Here is a 20,714-nt window from a genome sequence, read left to right as displayed (position 1 = left end):
GTTTTCGGGAAAAAGCATGGCAAGTTTACAAATGATACTCGACCTTGTCCGGGTCAACACAATGCACCAGGCCGCAAGGGTTGCAAAGCCTAAGTAGTCTCGGTTGCGGGTGGAATTGTGCTAGGGAGGACCGGTCGGGAAGTCTGCAGCTTCCGTCCCTCGACTGGATCACCTTGGTGCAATTCCCATAGTGGCGTTCCGTGGCTGTCCAATGGCCTGCGTGGTCATAGGACGGTTCGGAGGCGTTACAAACCCACAACTCATATAGCTTAATGGATTAATGGATTAAATGAGTTGATCCATTTTATATCATAATCAGAAATTTAGACTTTTTGTAATTTTATAAAGTCATCAAAGTTTATGTAATTTTATACATAAACTAGTTATCATAAACATAATATATATATATATATATATATATTTGAAAAAAAACATAATATATATATATATATATTTGAAAAAAAACATAATATATATATATATATATATATATATCTCCAATTATTCAAATTTTGAAAACCAGAAATTTTAATCTTCTTCATCTTGAAAACCAGAAATTATAATAATCCAGAAAATAACACCATCAACTTTCTTAATCTTCTTCTAAGTTGTCTTCTAAAATCAGCTTAGCAAAACCCAAAATCCGATACAAATCTTACAAAATAATAATGATAACAAAAGAAACAAATCAGAAAAATCTGGAGCATGAGAACAGAATCTATCAACGACATGAAACTCCGACAACCACACAAAAACTCTGATCTGGGTTTACTCATTTATCTGGGTTTATCTCTCTCTCTCGAATCTGGGTTTATCTCTCTCTCAATCTGGGTTTATTTTCTTCTTCAGTCGATCAATTAGAAGAAGAAAGAAGTTGAGTCGAAGAAGATGAAGTAGGAGAGAGTTTGGTATGGTTTTGTTTATTTTGGTTGGTTTAATTCGGTTTACTCATTTAATTAAAAGAAAAATCGGTTTAATTTGGTATTCAAAATCATTTTAACTATATTTGGTTTGGTTTTGGTCAACCCATCAACCATTTTTTTTTTTTTTTTTTTCAACCAAACATTAATCAAATTAAAAAATAACTCCAAGATTGGTTGCCCAAACCGGAGGAAAAGAGTTTACAAAGGAAATTTCAGAGGAAAGCAATCTTGAAGAACGGGCTAGACAATCTGCCCTTACATTGAGCTCTCTAGATATCCTGATCAGGGAGAACGAGGAAAAGCATGGTCTGAGCACAAGAAACTCCTCTAACAGGTTCGAAAAAGATGGCCAATCGTCAGGCGTCTGCACCATCGCCACCAATTCTGCACAGTCTGTCTCAAAGCTTTGACATCCAACTCCAGCCGCCAAGAGTGACTCCATAGCCCAAATCAAGGCTTGTAGCTCTGCATGTAAGGATGTAGGACCGCATCTCTGACTCCGTGCTCCCAAAAGGAGAGTCGCATCATCATCACTACAACACCACCATCCTAGACCCTGCATAGCATCTGACCCTTTCCAAGAACCATCAATCTGACATCGAGGAAACGCTCCCCTATCCTCCACCAGAGGCGTAGTATGCAAATACCTATCCGAATAGGATTTTGCTTCTTCCCATAGTAATTTATCATTATTCGCCTGGTGTAGAATTTCCGTCGGCTCGGCCTGTAACCCCTGAAAAACTTTTTTATTCCTATCTTTCCATAATGTCCAAAGTATCCAAGGAAGACGATTAGCTACATCCGAATCCCCCGACTGAGAGGCTGCCCGCCAAAAAATAAAGTCTAAATTTGCATAAATTGAAGCAAATGGAAAGCCATCGGGGACTAACGAAACTAGGGACAACTCCCAAACATCGAGCGAGCGAGGGCACTCAAAGAGAGCATGATTGATAGTTTCTGGTGCAGCCCCACACCGTTTGCAGAGTGTATCACACCGGATACCCCTATACGCAAGTCGTTCGAGCACTGGGAGGGTGCCCGACGCAATCTGCCAGAAAAAATGTTGGACCTTTGGGGGAACATCCAGCTTCCACACCTGGGCCCTGAGGGCCATACATGTTGGTCCGTATTCGACTTCCGTCATCAGTTCTCTGGCTAATCTATAACCTGATTTAACCGTATACTTCCCTGACTTGGTAAAATGCCATACTAACCGATCCCATCAACCATTTTATCTCAATCCATTTCAACCCAATCCATTAAACTCATAAACCATTTTGATCCATTAACCCATTAAACTCAAACTATCAATCCAATAAGTTTTTGGATTGGTTTGGTTTGGGTTGATCCATAAATTTGGAACCATTTTGACACCCCTAGTCCGTTGTATAGGAAAGTAAGTATTTCATGTCGGTTTTAGATGGTTGGTTCATACCCTCATAAACTAATTAACAAAGGAATTTCATATACTTTTATCCTACTATATTAATTGGGAAGTACAAATATGAAACTAATCTTAAAATGTGTAAAAACTTACATTCAATTGCCATTAGAAAAACTTAATTAAGCTTAATTAATTAATTTAAATAAATATAATTAATTAAAAAAAGAAAAAACACTCACAGATCAAATATTAAAAAATCAAAAAAAAATATTTTATCTCTCTAATAAATTATGGACAAAATTACTAATTTTTTAAAAATATATATATAAACCAATCAGAATTTTAAAAACTAATATTTTATATCCAATTATACATTACAATTATTTTAATAACTAAATTCGAAGATTTTGTTAAGATTTTAACTTATGATTCTCCTATCATTTTTATTTTATCTTATTTATAAATTGTTTGAAATTTTCATATAATACTTATGATTAATAAAATGCATATTTTTTTTTCTGCATATGTTGTGATTTGAATTTTTTAAAACGAAGATATATTACTCAATGTATGAAAAATATGTGTTTTAATTTCCACATTGCCGGGTTGGTAAAACTAAATTTATATAGATGATAAATTAATAATTTTTATTTGCTCACAATTATAATATTAAAACTACTATTTTATATTTCACAAAATAATGATGCAAATACAACAAACAAACAATATAAAACTGTAATAATACGTCAAAAATAAAATACTATAATATTCTAAAATAATTAGTTTTCAAATAAATTAATAGATTTACAGAACAATTAAAAATAAATATTATCTCAAATTAACTTTTTTAAAAAATTAAAACAATAATTTTTATTATTGTATTATAGTTTTTTTTTAAATGTTGACCCGTATTTTAAGCACGGGATATCTCCTAGTTTGTAATTAAGAAAGTCGTACGACGACTCGTTAATAACATAACTTAGTGCTCGTAATTCATCACAGAATACGTTACTTTGTAATTCTGTTTAAGAAAAAACATGTGATAGACAAAACTTTCCTCCCCTCCGGCATTTATGAGTGCCGTAATGAAAACTCAAAAACATGCATTTTTATATATTACTAAAAAATTACAACCAAAGCCAAAGCATTAGATTTGATGAAAGTATTTATCTAATAGTTTTAAGTTTTAACAAAGAAACTGAGAAAAAAAAAATCAAAACCAAAACTAACAGTTAACCTCAAAAACTATGATTTGCACTTATATTAAAGCCCATATTTTTTGTAAAAGCCTTTAGAATTTAGACATATATAATAATTTTATAGAAAAGTTTACTAAAAAATGTCCTAAAATTTTGGATACCCCATTGCTTCGGTTTCTTTTCTTGTAGGCCGGACCTTTTTCTGTAATTTTGTTTAAGTAAAATCGTCATCATAAAACAGAAAGGTGAATTTGTGTGATAACTAAAATAAAAAAAAGTTATGTAGAAAATAATCATATAATAAAGAAAATTAGGTGAATAACCATTCGCCAATAGAAAAATAATTAAAGGACAGTTTGGTAGTGATAGAGTAGTGGTGGCTGGTGGTGATCCGGCGATGGTGGTCTGGCGATGGTGGTAGTCTGGCGGAGGTAGTCCGGCGGCAGAGGTAGTCTAGCGGCGGAGGTCTGGCAGCGGAAGTGGTCTGGCGGTGATAGTGGTAATTAATAAGAGGTAAAGGAGCTAGTATTGAATAAGAGTAAAATTGTATATATTGTAGATTATATAGCGTGTATGATATTTATATGGTTAGAATACTTAGATAGTTAATTATTGTTTTTTTCTGGTTATGTGTGCCGATTTCCCAAAAGAGAATCCTTCTCGTGAATTTCCAAAATGAAATTTAGAATACAATTTTTTCTGTCTTTCTCTTTTTTGGTTTGTCGTCAATAGGAATTTATCTTTTCAAAACATAAAAATATTAATTCATTAATAATTTGATCAAGGCAAACGCAATGACGAACATTATGCCCATAATATGATTAGCGGATAATACAAGATCCTTATTTAGATGAAGGTACATAAAAATGAAATCAATTCAAAAGCAAAATGTTATTATTTTTTGAACTTATTCTGTAGATCAATGACAGTCCTAGCATCCAACTGGAACGCCCTCGCAAGAACTTTCGGGTCTATTGCTGGGTTAGACCCAAACACGGTGTCGGCAATAGTGATGGCACCGGGGTGTTGGCTGCTTAAACTAGCTAATGCAATCGCGGGATATTTCCCAACGTTTGATTGGAAATGAACGAGTCCCTCTGGAAACACAAACACTTCACCCTGGGTGAGTACTTTAGATAAGAGGCGGTTTTCGGGGTTTGACGTGACAAGCCCTACTAGAAGCGTTCCTTGTGCGACATACAAGATCTCCGAGGCGCGTGGATGGGTGTGAGGTGGGTTCTGTCCGTTAACTGCGTAATCAATACGCGCAATTGAGATTCCAAGGGTGTTTAACCCTGGAATCTGGTTAACATTGACGGGTGTCACAGCATACCCAGTTTTTGCATTAGGTGTTCCTGCTTTGTGGAGCCCTCCCGTGAAGAAGTCCTCTTCAGTGACGAGCTTTGGGTCCTTACAGAACTTTCCGTTCACAAACACTGAACATTTTATAAGCAAATAAAAAGAGTGTAAGAAAACGTAATGCATTTTCCAAACTATCAATTAAATTTATAAAAAAATAATATACAGTTAAAATGATTAGGGAGTAACCATGTACATACCACCATCTGCTGGGGTGTTGATGGCGACGCAGAAGTCCTGAAGAGAGCCTGGGTCCGAAGCATTGGTTAGTGAAAGTGTTATAGCCAAGATCGATAGAACAGCAAGAAATGAGAGATTCTTCATGGTTATATATTTAGTTGAAAGGTTTTTGTTTAGGTTTTGTGGAGAGATGCATGATGATAAACTTATGAGACATATATAGATCTCAATTTATAGATGAGTATAGGTGTTGCACTAGTCCGTATAATTGATGAACTTGATGTTTGAAATGGTTAGAAATTTATCTTAATTCAATTGTGCTACCTCCACACACTATGGTTATGGTGGTATAATAATAATTTGAAAATTATAAAAGAATATATGAATCATATGCGCTTGAGGTTTAGAATGGCAAGTGTTGTTGGTCAACAAGTAATAAAAATGTCAGACGATATTTTTCCTCAATGTTTAACATTAGTTTGTGATTAATTTCAAAAATATCAAAAGATTGAAATTAATATGTGAATCTATCTATATTTATAAAGTTAGATTTTTTTCTCTTCTCATTCTGCCACCTAAGCATCCAATTAAGTCACATTATCTTTTATTTAAAATAAATAAATAAAAATTAATAATGTAAAATAAAGAAATGTTAAAATAAGAAAAAACAATACTGTAAAACTTTTATTAGTGGTACTAATATCGTTCAGAAGTAAATTTTAAATTCATGGTAGAATAAAACAAAATTTATATAATTTTATTTAAAAGTTTAAAACAGGAAAAATAAAACTGAAAGTGAAATATTAGTTAATAACATGATAAAAAAGGATAACAAATTTGATGTTTCATAAATTGAATCAAATGCTTTTAATCCAAATATGAGTATTGAAAGGTAGTAATTAAAGAGACAATAATTATAATACATAAAAATTATAGTAGTTACTATCTATCAATAATTATTGTATATATCATACATAAAGAGAAAATAACATAATAATTATTATCTTATTGACATAATAATTATAGTAATTACTATCTTTCAATACTTAAAATAGCAAATAATTATAGTGATGTTTATTCTTCCTGCGAATTTTTAAGGTAAGTTTATTTGTTCGTCAAGAAAACATGATCGTTAACAATATATATATATTATATATCTGAAATAAGTTTAGTGTTTATATAGATTTATACTCAAAAATTTGAATGATTATATTTGAGCTCAAAAATTTATAATGATAAATAATGTTTAAAATTAAAATTTCGTATGTGCTCGAATACAAATTCTAGTTAATTCTAAAATTGAAAGCAAAATCAGGAGACATTAAAATAGAGGAGGAAGCACACGTACATTTCGGATTCTGTACTCCCACGACAAAAGCCAACACTTTCCTTTGTAAATATACACACATCGGGCATTGGCCGGAGGGAGATGAATAGCAACACTCCAACAGCACGTGTTTGTTCAAAAAAAAATATATATACATTAACTGTTCAAAGTGTTGAATGATTCTTTGCCCTCAACTTGTCATTTTTTACACTTGATGTCCAATTGACTTGAACAAAAATATAAAAATGTGAATTTGTTAAGGTATTGTTTCAATGTAAAAAAACAAAAAACATAGTTTATTCTTTCTTTTGGAAAAAAACTTAAAAATACCTCATTTAATTAACTAATGTTGATTAATACCTCACTCAACTTTTAAATGTTGTAAGTTTTATACCTATCACTTGTATTGTTATTTTAGTGTTACAGTTTGCCCTTAAAAATAATTTTCTGTTTTAAATACAACAGAAAAAAGCAAAAAAAAAATGTTCATTTTCATAATAAAACACTTGACTTTTATAACGAGAGAGATTTGCACTGACATCTACTTTGTGACATAATTCTTTCAATTTGACATACTTTTTTTCTATTAGTATTTTTCTATCACCATTTACTATCCTACTATATTAATTGGGAAGTACAAATATGAAACTAACCTTAAAATGTGTAAAAAATTACATTCAATTGCCATTAGAAAAAAAATTAAGCTTAATTAACTAATTTAAATAAATATAATTAATTAAAAAAATAAAAAACATTCACAGATTAAATATTAAAAAATCTAAAAATCTAAAAAAATATTTTCTCTCTCTAATAAATTATGGACGGAATTACTAATTATTTTTAAAAAAAATATATAAACCAATCAGAATTTTAAAAACTAAGATTGTATATCCAAGTATACAATACAATTACTTTTAATAACTAAATTCGAAGATTTTGTTAAGATTTCAAATTATGATTCTCCTATCATCTTTATTTTATTTTATTTACAAATTGTTTATAATTTTCATATAATCCTTATAATTAATAAAATGCATATTTTTTTCTGCATATATTGTGATTTAAATTTTTTAAAACAAAGATATATTACTCAATATATGAAAAAGGTGTGTTTTAATTTCCACATTGGCGGGTTGGTAAAACTAAATTTATATAGATGATAAATTAATAATTTTTATTTGCTCACAATTATAACATTAAAATTACTATTTTATATTTCACAAAATAATGATACAAATACAACAAACAAACAATATAAAACTGTAATAATACGTCAAAAATAAAATACTATAATATTCTAAAATAATTAGTATTCAAATAGACTAATAGATTTACATAACAATTAAAAATAAATATTATCTCAAACAAAATATTTTTTTTAAAAAAAAAAACAATAATTTTTATTATTATATTATAAATTTTTAAAAAAATATTGATCCGTGCTTTAAGCACCGGATATATCCTAGTTGTTCATTATTTTGTGACTATATTGCCGATCACATTTTTACAAACAAACTCAAAGGCACTAAACAAAATTATTTGTCGTCTCTTTTTTGTTTAATCTTTTTCTTTCTTTTCAGTTATTTATTTCTTTCTTTCTCTCTACAAAATAAATGTTGTAAGTTCTCTCTTTTTCGTTTTCCCTTTATCTCCATCATCAACAAACATTCTCTTTCCCAGATTTCGCAGCGGACCATATCCAACAAATGACTTCAGCCTGAATTAAGATAGATCTGATTTGGTGCAGCTCCGGCAAAGAAGGCATAAAGATCTACTCATATGAAATCAAACTTCTTCTATCAACATCCACCTACAAATTCACCATTAATAACTTAACAATTAAACAACTTCATCAGATAAGAAGATTTCACTACAAGAAAACAAGCCTTTTGCGAGGACACATTGCGACGGAGTACAGCTCTCGCAAATTTGCGATAGATTTGCGAAGGATTTACTAGAAAATAAAAAATCATAGCACATTCCTCGCAAATTTGCGACGAACTCAGTCGTCGCAAATCTGCTGCTCAATTGCGACGCATTTACGACAAATTCGCTGGGAAGGTCCTTTTCCTCGCAAATCCATCGCAATATTGCGACGATTTTGCGAGAACGTACTCCATAGCAAATTTGCTATGGAATTGCGAGTGATTTGCGAAAGCCATAGCAAATCCATTGCAAAGTTAGGATAATAATTTTTTATAAATATTACAAAACTTAATAGAATTATTCTGAAATACATTTGAATGTGTTCATAAGGTGAATTTACTAACTTTTAACATTATTTTGATGGTTTTTGCAAATTAGATATTCAAGATTTGCGACAAATTTGCGACTGATTTGCTAGAGCCATAGCAAATTCGTCGGAAATCCATCGCAAACAACACAAAACATAGCAATTCCCTCGCAAATAGAAACTTTAAACCCTTAACCCTAAACCCTAAAGACTTACTACATTACTATTAATGATTAAAAAAGATGAATCCAACACTATTAATCAAAGTTAGCAGTGCAACACAAAATTGTTAGAGAATTGGACAATTTGGCAAATATTTGTCTCAATGTATTGAACATATATGTGATATAGTGTAGAACATCATCATGTTTAGAGTAAGATGCAAAATTGGACAATTTTGGAAAGTTTGATGATAGAAAAGAGTATGATGACACCATTGGACCTTATAATATACTTGAAAGTTAATTTGACTAATTTGTTACAATTATTTTGATGGTTTTTGCAAATTAGATATTCAAGGTTTGCGACAAATTTGCGACTGATTTGCTAGAGCCATAGCAAATTCGTCGCAAATCCATTGCAAAAAACTCAATACATAGCAATTCCCTCGCAAATAACAATCCTAAACCCTTGAACCTTAACCTTTAAGACTAATTACATTACTAATAATTATTAAATTGATATCATTCAAGATTTATAATCAAAGAGAGGGCACTAATGAAAATTGCAAATCCTAAACCCTAAAGACTTTGTGAGGGATTAGCGAGGGACTCTTGCAATTCTCTCGCAAATTCTGGAAATATTAATTACATATTTTTATATGCTTGCTAGGGATTTGCGAGGGACCATAGCTAATCCCTAGCAATATTTGCGAGGGATTTGCGACGCAGTGTTTTTATATATAATTGGAAAACCTAGTTTGAGCGAAGCTCAAACCTCGACTAATCCGCAACCAAAAGAGAAACCCTTCTCGAACCCTTCTTCTCTCTTCTCCGATCTCTTCTGTCTTTTCCGGTGAGTCTGCTCCTCTTCTCTCAGGTCCGGTTAACCCTTCTCGAACCCTAACTCCTCCTCTTCTCTCTTGTCCTCTGAATCTCTTGTCCGGTTAATCTCCGACTCGATCTCTACTCTCTTTGCTGGTAAGTCTCCTCCTCTCCCCTTCTAAATTAGGGTTTCGAAATTGGGGATTCAATTTGGGGTTTAGGGTTATGATTCGATTAGGTTTTTAATTCGATTTTAGGGTTTCGAATTTTGGGGATTTAATTTTGGGATTAGGGTTTCGATTTTGGGGATTTAATTTTGGGTTTAGGGTTTCGATTTTGGGGATTTAATTTTGGGTTTAGGGTAACGATTTTGGGGATTTAATTTTGGGATTAGGGTTTCGATTCGATTTTAGGGGTTTTAATTTTTGTTTTTAATTTTGGATAATTTTAGGGTTCTAATGATTTTTACATGTTCTCCTTCTCTTCTCAGATGTCTTCTCGAGACCAAAACGGATCTGTCAACCAAAACCATTACACAAGGTTCATATCTTCACAAGGATTATCTCCTCCCGTCCCTTCTCGAGGGGTACGCTCTACTGGCTCTGCTCAAAGGCTACATTCTACCGCCTCTTCTCAAGGTACCTCACCGGTGCAAAATGATCTTCCTCCTCAGCAAAATGATCCTCCTCAGCAAAATGATCCTCCTCCTCAGCAATCAACGTCGTGTGTCAACGGTGCAAGTGCCTCTCAAGTGTTTTTCACTTTGGAAGAGTTACTTGCAAGTCTCGGGCGTGCTGGCTTACCAAAACTGGATCCTAAGCGACCTCCGGGTACTATCTGGTGAGAATGTTATGTATCTAACATATAGTTTATCTTTATGTTTTGTATTTTCAATTATCCTAATTCCTTTTATCTTATGTTTTGTAGGTTTCACCAGGATTCTTCGGTTACTGCTACTGTCCGGGCCATTTTTGAAAGAGATTTCAAATCAGCTCATGCCAATTGGACCCAAACACCAGGTCCGGTTGTAAACCGGTGGTTTGAAACTTTTGCGGTAAGTTACAAATTGTTGTTGTGTTTAAATTACAGATTTTGTGTGTTTATCATTCGAATTTGGTTCTGATTCTGTTTCTGATTCATTTTATGTCTTTACAAGCAAACATATAATTGGGATGCATCCATCAATGGAAGAGTTAGAGCTGAGTTTGAAAAGAAGTTGAAGACCGGATGATTGATCAAGTGTCTCGGTGGAAGGGTAAGTGGAGGAAGAAAGGTAATGACGCAATGCCGCGGTGGCTTGATCCTACTGTATGGGATGGCTTGGCTTGGTCAACTTTTGGTGTGAACCAAAATCAGAAGCAAAGAGTATCAATAGCCGTAATGCTCGCTATAGTGATCCTGATGGCACCGGAATACATAAGCACCGTTCTGGTCAGACCTCTTTTAAAGCCCGAGCACAAAAGCTTGTAAGTATATATGTTTAACACAAGTTCATTAATCATATCATATCTACAATATAGTAATATAGTTGTTTGATTTCACTGTTTTAGTCTGAGACTACTGGTGAGCCACTACCTGATTTCCTGCGAGTACTAGAAGACACTCATAGGAAACCTGATAGGTCGTTTGTTGATGGACTGTCTGAAAAAGTGTTCAATGAAGTGTCGTCAAAGATAGCTGAAGTTGAGTCTTCCCTAATATCAGCGGATAACATGGAGAGTAGTGCTTCTGGTGGGTTATCACTAATTGTGAAGAACCAAATTTATGCCGAGGTAAAACATGCTTCATTGTTTATGTTAATGTTTGTGTTTGTGTAAACACTTATGGTGTCTATATGTTTTGTTGGCAGGTTGCTCCAAAGAAAAAGAACTGGATATATGGTGTTGGTAACATGCAAGCAGAAGCATCTTCAGCTCAGATTGTTCAACCGCCTCCTCCTTCTGAAGATCCACTTGTTCTAGCTGCGAAGCTTGCTGCTGCCGAAGCTGTTCTTGCAACTCAGGCAACTCAACTACAGGCCAATGCACATAAGATGCAAGAAAATTCAGAGAAGATGCATAGTTATGATGCATACTTTGATTATCTTGCATCTAAAGATCCAGAGTTTGCTGCTAGATTTCGCCGAGAAGATTCACCGGCCAGACCTGCCACCGGAGATGGAACCACTGGAGATGGAACCACCGGAGATGGAACCACCGGACAGTAAACACTAATGAACTTGTTTTGTAAACTTAGTACTTAGTACTCTTTATCCTCTCATATCTATTTTTTGTGTAGAACAAAATTGGTTATTATGTTTTGTTATTGTAAACTTAGTACTTCTAATTTGCTTAAGTATAAGGTTTAATTATAATTACAAGTTTAATTTTAATTACAGGTTTAATTTAATGAAGCTTACCAAAATGAAAATTCTAATTTTTTTTACAATTTGCACCGTTATTATAATTTGCAACGGAAATTTTAATTGCAAAAGCATCGCAAATTTGTGAGGGATTTACTAGATACAAAATTGCTAGGATGTTGCTAGAAAAATAGTTCCTCGCAAAATGCGTGGGATTTGCGAGAGACAACATTTCCTCGCAAAAGTTGCGAGGGAATTGCAACATTGACCGATTTGCAAGACGCGATTTGCGAGGAACAGACTTTCCTCGCAAATTTCTCGCTTTTGTCGATTTGCGAGGGATTCACGATATATTTGTCCATCGCAAAAGACGTGTTTTCTTGTAGTGTTTGGAGACTTATACCTCTTAAGAACAATAGCTTGAAATCTTTCTTTTTCCTTAACCAACTCATCACCGTAACCTACTTAAACATCACCAGAACCAATTCTTCACCACTAATGGATATGGATATGGAGAAGCCTGTGGGTATTGTGGCAATTATGAGTAATAGAGCTATCTTATGAATATAATTTTGGTTTAATTGGAATGTTTAAAGATCTGATTCATATCCAAATGTTATTAGGGAGATTGAGTTTGTGACAACGTGTCCATATAAAAACATGTTTATTGATTGATTGAGATTATAGTGCAATTTAAAAATATATTAGAGTACTAATAAAAAGCTATAAAATTTTTAGAATTTAGAATGTCCTTTAAATTATGTTCATCGGATCGGTAATGATAGTTTGTAATGTAGAATATTCTTTATTCTAACTAAGTACACACAATTAAAGTTGAAGTTAGATTATGACACAACAACAACATTCATACATACTATTCGGCCACAAGGACTTGTCATACAATTTCTATGTTGCTATATAGTTTTAAAATTTTTTGGTCGTTGGGTTATACTTGGTAAAATATGCTATGACTTTGTACGGCAGCTATTTATCAAAAGTCAACGAGATTAACTAAGCTGCAACCACAACATACAGAAACGTATCATAAACATATATGAGATCATGAATGGTGATACTCCAATAGGATTATTCAATTTACATTGTAGAAGGATACGTCTTCTTCAAAAAGTGTATCAAAATTACATTGTTAAAAGACTTGTTCAATAGAAAGAGATCGTCTAGTGGATAAGTTACAAAAAGAAAAATAGCGATCCAGCTATTCTTGGAGAAAGAAACATTTTTACAAGTTACAACGTACAACCAATTCATCAAAAGAATTTGTTTTCTAGAAAATGGCCCATGCAGGTTTCGAACCTGCGACCTTCGCGATATTAGCACGACACTCTAGCCAACTGAGCTAATGGGCCATTTGCTTGAGTGTTACAATCATTGGAAATAATGTTAAAAGTTTTGTTTTGGTGGAACTTTATTTTTTTTAGTTTGGTCAAATTAACCATCATTTTCATTTCAATTTATCAGTCAAAAAAGATACAAGAAAGATGTTGAAAGTATCTTTCATACCGATTAGTCAAAAGAGTATACAAGACAATATGTAGAAAAGTAGGGGAGAATGTGCTATATCATCATCGTGCGTGCATGGTTGGTGAGATTATGTTTCGTACTTGTCTCTCCATTAGAGGTTCACCTGCATCTTCTTTCCTCCAATCTTTTCCAGGTAAACTATGAAAAACATTTTAGATCATATATTACACATATGCGTTAGATTTGTACAATTAGGATATGAATCGTTCTTCTAATCTTTGAGTTCTAATCCAAATAATCTTTGAAATTAAGCGTTATAGCCCATTTCTTGGAGAATTCATGAATTTTTTATTTTCTTGTTTGATTAAAGAACTTTCATAACTAGAAAATAGGGTGGATTAGAGAGTTTTCTGAGTCCAAAATTACTGGTGAGTCCAATCTAATAATTTTCATATAGGCAAGTTTTGAAATGAAGCTTTTGACGTGACTAGTAATAGTATTGATAGAACAATTATGTAGTTCTAATATACTTGGATCCACTTGATAATGAATATCAAGTTTTTTTCTTTTCCAGTTTCTCACTTTAGTGAATTCTTGAATTGTCAAATTTTATTTTTAATTAAGGAGTTTTAGATCATCTTTGTATGTGAATAAAGATGATCCAAGTGCCCTTGTTGACTTAAAAGTGAAGATCAAGTTTCTATCATGTTTTGGTCTAGTTTCTGAGTTTAATGGATCCATTGGTTTATGTGTTTTGTGATTGAATTTGATCAGAGAAACTCCTAATGGCTGAGTCTGCGAGCAACACCGCTTCGAAAAAGCTCATTCAAATCGATGTAAGCTCGGATTCGGTGTGTCCATGGTGCTTTGTGGGAAAGAAGAATCTTGACAAAGCCATTGATGCATCCAAAGATCAATACAACTTTGAGGTTACCTCTCGCTCACTCTCATTTATTTTGTTTGCTTGAAGAATGATTGAGATGGTTACAATACTAGTCTCTTGAAAAATAAACGTAGATTCGATGGCGTCCGTTTTTTCTTGATCCATCTGCACCAAAAGAAGGTGTGAGTAAGAAAGAGTTTTATAGACAGAAATATGGAAACAGATATGAAGGAATGTTCGCACAAATGACCAAGGTTATTCACTTTCCAATTCTTCAACTTAGCTTTATGTTCTTTTTGAGACAATCTTGAGATGATCTTTCGATTCATTACAGGTCTTTAAAGGTCTTGGCTTAGAGTTTGACACATCCGGTCTCACGTAAGCACCAAGATATTTTCTTTTAGTTTATCAACAAGGAAGAGAGATTTCTTTTGTCTATTTTGTCTAAATGTTTTTTTGTTTATAAGAACAGTGGGAACAGTCTGGATAGTCATAGACTTATACATTACGCCGGTAAACAAGCGCCGGAGAAACAACATAAACTTGTTGAGGAATTGTTTATCGGTTACTTCACGCAGGGGAAGTACATCGGTGACAGGTATTGAAGACAAAGCTCTTATCCCCAAAATATGTAAAACAGTTTTGTTTTGGGATATATAAACCTTTAAGTATCCTTAGACGTTAACTGGACATAACCTTGCGGATGAATTCAGGGAGTTTTTAGTTGAGACGGCTAACAAGGTTGGGATAGAAGGAGCAGAAGAGTTACTCTCAGACCCCAACAATGGAGTCACAGAGGTGTGTTTTCTGAATCATGTGATCATTAGTGTTTGTTCTGTAGGATAATGTGTTGAATGATCTCTATTCTGAACTTGTTTTTATAATGAAAAGGTGAAAGAAGAGCTGGCAAAGTATTCACAAAATATCAGTGGAGTTCCAAATTATACGGTAAGTTTACGCGCTACATATCGATTGGCCTTTATAAGATCATGGCAAAACTCTAGTACAGAGTGAAACAGACCGCCATTTTTAATGTGTCCTATAGTCTTGTATCCTTACTTTGTACTGTTTTTTTTCTCAGATTAACGGGAAGGTGAAAGTGAGTGGTGCGCAACCGCCCGAGATATTCCAAAATGCGTTTAGAGCGGCTTCAGCTTGAAATACAAACAGTGAACTCACGAGTTTTTGAAGTTTTTAATGTCCACGGAGACTGTCTGTTTCTGTTGTTTGAGCTTTAAGTTTTTGACTGTTTCAATAAGTTGGTGTAATAATACAAATTTGGTGTTTCAATAAGTTGGTGTAATAATACAAATTTGGTGTTTCAGTAAGTTGGTGCAGTGATACAAATTAGGTCTTTGATGGATTGTCTAATAATTCAAAGAAGTTGAATAGAAAAAACAACATTCGTCCTCTTGTTCTTCTTCTTGCTCTGATTTCAGAAATAAAAATATTGTTTCTGCTAATACGGTTGATAAGCCATTTATATTCAGATGAAAACAAAAGTGATTGAAAGATTCATACTTTTTTCATTCCAGTAATTTTTTTAAAGATAAATGTATATATATGAGTCTATAATATTAGGAGATATCACACAATTCTCATATTTACTGTCAAAGGCATCTGGATATTCACAGAAAGTTTTATGTACAAGTGATTTCTCTCTGTTTATTCTATAGAGCACGACTCAACTCCTTTTTTCTTCTTTGAGCAAGTCTTTATTACAATGCTAAGAAGTTTCATTTTCATCAAATGCCATCACCTGAAAGATTAGATTGAAAACAATTAGGTAAGGATGCATTAACTCCAAAAGGTATTATGACCAAGAATACTATGAGAAATGGTCCAGTCCATTCATGTATGCAATAAATATAAATATGCCTAAAATGGAGATGAGAAATTCTAATACAAAATGATGCACATTTAATATCTATGAAGGAGACTGATGTAACATTTAACCAAATTTGAAGTTCAAAACTTGTAAGAAAGCGACGAGTTACCTTTCCACAGACGGGGCAAGTTTCACTTCTCTCCATCCATTCATAGATACAGCTAAGGTGGAAATGGTGAGAACACTTGGTTATTATCTTTGGATTCTCCGGGGTGTAATCTGCACATTGTAAAACAAAGAATTCTGAAACCAATATTGCATCAAAGCACTCGCAGCGGTTTCTTTATCTACATAATTCTACTCTACGAAATTTGATGTAAACTACAACCAAGACTATTAATGGCCTTAACTGCTCACGAGTGCATTAAATCAAGAAATGGAACCATGAAAGCAACTTATAAAGATATACTAACAACCTAACACAGTCTTTATCACCGCCGTAATAAGCCAATAAAACTGCATCTTATGGGTTCAAAGAGAATAATAAGAGCATCAAACTAGTTTTACCATCAAGGCAGGTTGGACAAATATCTTCATCATCCGATTCTGCATAATAATTTTCAATCCCGGGCACTGTTTTCGACTTTGCAATGGTTGATGAACCTTTAGAATACACTTCTTTCGAACCATCTTCGCAATCAGACTTACTCCATTTACCTCCACCACCCAAAGCTTCAGAACTCATTTCAGTATCACCTCTTAATGGTTGTGATTCTTCACCTGAATGGCCAGAGCCTTTAACAAAACGAAAATACCTAGGATCAGCATCGTAAGGCAATGGTCTTGGAGGAGAATGATACACATTAGACAGAGAGTCATCAAGTGCAGTTGTTGAATTCATCACTGTAGCAGTCTCGACGGTTGAAGGTATCGGATGCATTCCCCCTCTATTAAATAACGAAGCATACTACACACAAAAAAAAAAAGGGTAGACCATAAGTTTTCCAGCAAAACCAGAGTTCATATCTACCAAAGCATGAGAAGATATTAATGATTTTGATGTATCATTGCTTAATTGATGAAGAAGGTGGAAAGAACATACCAAACCCATGAAACTCTGGAGGAAGCAATTAAGGCATGGACAGTTCCTAGTCATGGAAGTGTTTGGATTCACATAACTCTCAAAGAGATCAACTTGAAAGCAACAACAGAAAGCACCCATATCTTCAACAAAACTCAATAACCTCAAGTTTTCAAGTTTAACAGAGAATGAGAGAGGAGGAACCCCAATTTCACAGAAGTTTTTTTTTTTCACTAGCTCCCGCAAACCAGAATCCTCTCTCTCTCTCTGTCTCTCTTCTTAACTGCAAAACTCTTGTTCCTACAGTCGAATCACCCACCTGTAATAAAAGAAACATATCAAAAAAATTACATTTCTAAAAACCAAACGAAATCAGCTAATAGAGAATTTCTAGAAAAATCAAGTTTTAGAAAAGAAAAGAAAAGATTCGTTCTTTAACGTATCACGTATGAGAAAAAAAAAAAAAAAAAGCATCAACCTTTGAGAAAAGAACATCAATATGAAGGAATCATCATAAGGTTATCGAAGAAGGGTTTTTCGAAACCGATGAAACATTAGATGATCATCAGTAATGAATGGTATTCAATCAAATCATATGATCATCAAATACAATTTTTAAAAAGAACGGAGGAATCGATGAGCACCTTTTGAGATAAAGAAGCCTGAGACAAAATCCAGAAGCAATGAGGAAAACAAACCCCCCAGGAAATCTCCGGGTAATTAATTAAAATTAATCTGTTGACTAATTCTTTAAAAATTGAAGATTTTTGCAGGTTTCTCTTCTAAAAAGTGCAGAATGATTTTCCCGGAATAATAGCGATCCTTCCTCTCTCTCTCTCTCTCTCTCTTTCTCGTCTTTGTCTTCTTCTACCTTTTTGATCCATACCTTTTTTTGGTCGAAATTTAACCTGGAAAATACAGAAATTTTCCAGAAACCGTCCCTTTAATTTTACATATTTTTAATTTTGACCCTAAATGTTTTGATGGTAAGTTTATAAACGACACTAATTTTGACCCTAAATGTTTTGATGGTAAGTTTATAAACTACACTAATTTTGACCCTTACGTTTTTCTACCTTCTAACTTAACCCGTTTACTAGTTCTCCGCAGTCACGGTGTTGCTAAGTTCGCATCTCACCAATTCACCAAGGCTCTATTCGTTTTGTGCATTAGATGCAATATCTGGATACAATATCGATAATATCTAAACATCTAAATAATGTTTGTTTGCATTATTGGTTCATGCGTCCAGAAATTGTATATGGATAAAATTATGTTTGTTTTATAATTTGATATTTGTACATCTGAATACAATATATGCAAAATGACCAAAAACCCCTTTATTTTATGTTGAAAATTTAGTGGTTATAATATATTCATGTTTTTAGCTTATTTTCATATTAAATTTAAATAAACATTTAAAAATGAAGTTTTCTTGTCTTGACGGAAAACAGAGATTTTACGTTTTTAGCGGAAAATTGAGATTTTTTTTTTTGGCAGAAAACCGAGATTTTGCGTTTATAGCGGAAAACCAAAATTTTGTGTTTTTGGCGGAAAACCGTGATTTTGCGTTTTTGGCAGGAAATGTGATTTTGCAGTTTTGACGGAAAAACGTATTTTTGTGTTGTTACGTTTTTTTGGCGAAAAGCGTAATGTTGGGATTTTGATGGGAAAACGTCATTTTGCAGTTTTTGCGGGAAAATGAAAATTTGCGGTTTTTGTGAGAAAACAAGATTTTGCTGTTTTGGCAGGAAAATGAAAATTTGCGGTTTTGACAGAAAACGTAATTTTACGGTTTTGACAGAAAACGTAATTTTTGCGATTTTGGCGGGAAAACGTAATTTTGCGGTTATGGCGAGAAAACGTAATTTTGCGGTTTTGGCGGGAAAATGTAATTTTGCGTTTTGGTGGGAAAACAAGAGTTTGCAGTTTTTGCGGGAAAATAAAATTTTGCGGTTTTGACGGGAAAACGTAATTTTGCGGTTTTGACGGGAAAACGTAATTTTGAGGTTTTGACGAGAAAACATAATTTTTGCAATTTTGGCGAAAAACGTAATTTTGCGGTTCTTTCGAAAAAACGTAATTTTGCAGTTTTTGCGGAAAAATGTAATTTTGCGGTTTTTGTGGGAAAACAAGATTTTGCGGTTTTGGCGTGAAAATGAAAATTTGCGGTTTTAGCAGAAAACACTAAATTTTAGGGTAATGAGCGGATTGATGGATGAAGAATTGAGATTTTAGGGTTTTGTTGATATTAGAATTAAGAAAAAAATATTTTGTAATTATCTAATTAAAACAGGGGTATTTTTGGTTTTTACCAATTTTAGATGAGTTTACCTCATCCAAACCTATCCAAAAAAACTCATTCAAAAGTTTAGTGTTTTTTGGATGAGTTTTCAAAACTCATCCAGATATCTAATCCTGTTATTATTTTAATTATCACTAAACGAACAACAATCTGCATCTGCGTCCAGATACTGCATCTGGTTCACCAAACGAACAACACCTAAGACTAGGAAATATCACGTGCTTTAAGTACGGATCAACATTTTTTTTTAAAGTTATTGTTATATATTTTTTAAGAAAATTATTTTGTTTGAGATAATTGTTTTGTAAATCTATATATACTTTTTTGAATACTAATTATTTTAAAATATTATAGTATTTATTTTTAATGTATATTACAGTTTTATATTGTTTGTTTGTTGTATTTGTATTATTATTTTGTTAAATATGAAGTATATGAAGTAGTAATTTTAATATTATAGTTATGAACAAATAAAATTTATTAATTTATTAGCTATATAAATTTAGTTTTACCAACCCGCCAATGTGAAAATTGAAACACACATTTTATTTTCATAGATCGAGTAATATATCTTTGTTTTTAAAAATTCAAATCATAACATATGCAAAAAAAATCTGCATTTTATTAATCACTAGATAAGGACCCGTACGATATGCGGGTTTAAAGTTTTGTAAATAAAATTAAAGTTAATGCAATAATTTCTATCCCTATACAATAATTTATATCCCTATACAATTTATTGTACATTATTTATAAAAATTTTTGCTATAATGCAATAATTTATATCCCTATACAAATCTTTTATGTATGTTACCATTAAAAGTGTATTTTTTATATCTAGGTATACTGTATGTTACAAATATATTATTTACCACCACCTAGAAAATTTCTATATGAACAAATTAAGCCAACTATTATATGCTCTTTACTTTCATTTCTGAATAGTTTCTTTAATCATTTAAACTATTGGCTCGAAAAATATTTGAATACAAAATAAATTAATCTCAATATTGTACGACTAACCATGAAGAGAACCTTGGTTTTGCCCTTCTCCCATATGTAGAGAATCTTGCGTCCAATTTCCTCCACCATGGAGTGAATCATCGCTCCGACTTCCTCCCTTGGAGAGATAACCTTGCGTCCAACCTTCCCCACCTTTCTCCTTTGGGGAGATAACCTTACGTCCAACCGCCTCCACCATAGAGA

The 20,714-nt window shown here is 32.9% G+C and overlaps 3 protein-coding genes and 1 non-coding gene across 4 annotated transcripts; 1 reads left to right on the top strand and 3 right to left on the bottom strand.

Annotated features, from left to right (window-relative positions):
- Window positions 1–4,247: 4,247 nt before the first annotated feature.
- On the bottom strand, window positions 4,248–5,555 carry LOC104724255 (putative germin-like protein subfamily 1 member 9). Its single transcript, XM_087471840.1, has 2 exons — window positions 5,066–5,555; window positions 4,248–4,942 (listed from the first exon to the last, which is right to left on the bottom strand). Exons 1-2 carry the CDS (start codon window positions 5,187–5,189, stop codon window positions 4,401–4,403), a joined length of 666 nt encoding a protein of 221 aa, XP_087327966.1. The 5' UTR covers window positions 5,190–5,555; the 3' UTR covers window positions 4,248–4,400.
- A 7,667-nt stretch (window positions 5,556–13,222) lies between these two features.
- On the bottom strand, window positions 13,223–13,296 carry TRNAI-AAU (transfer RNA isoleucine (anticodon AAU)). Its single transcript has one exon. It is a non-coding gene; the product is annotated as a tRNA-Ile (tRNA).
- A 92-nt stretch (window positions 13,297–13,388) lies between these two features.
- LOC104724254 (uncharacterized) lies at window positions 13,389–15,622 on the top strand. Its single transcript, XM_010442719.3, has 8 exons — window positions 13,389–13,604; window positions 14,186–14,340; window positions 14,429–14,548; window positions 14,629–14,672; window positions 14,767–14,892; window positions 15,008–15,092; window positions 15,186–15,242; window positions 15,376–15,622. The coding sequence occupies exons 1-8, from the start codon at window positions 13,526–13,528 to the stop codon at window positions 15,451–15,453; spliced, it is 744 nt and encodes a 247-aa protein (XP_010441021.1). The 5' UTR covers window positions 13,389–13,525; the 3' UTR covers window positions 15,454–15,622.
- Window positions 15,623–15,797: 175 nt separating this feature from the next.
- Window positions 15,798–18,112, bottom strand: LOC104724253 (E3 ubiquitin-protein ligase At3g02290). Its single transcript, XM_010442717.3, has 5 exons — window positions 17,848–18,112; window positions 17,225–17,522; window positions 16,690–17,089; window positions 16,292–16,401; window positions 15,798–16,053 (listed from the first exon to the last, which is right to left on the bottom strand). The coding sequence occupies exons 2-5, from the start codon at window positions 17,342–17,344 to the stop codon at window positions 16,021–16,023; spliced, it is 663 nt and encodes a 220-aa protein (XP_010441019.1). The 5' UTR covers window positions 17,345–17,522; window positions 17,848–18,112; the 3' UTR covers window positions 15,798–16,020.
- Window positions 18,113–20,714: the final 2,602 nt, after the last annotated feature.

Source organism: Camelina sativa, chromosome 11, assembly GCF_030686135.1.
Source record: "Camelina sativa cultivar CO46 ecotype springtype chromosome 11, ASM3068613v1".
Lineage (NCBI taxonomy): Eukaryota > Viridiplantae > Streptophyta > Magnoliopsida > Brassicales > Brassicaceae > Camelina > Camelina sativa.
The sequence above is the reverse complement of the archived record's forward strand: the minus strand, read 5'-3'. Positions and strand labels throughout refer to the sequence as shown.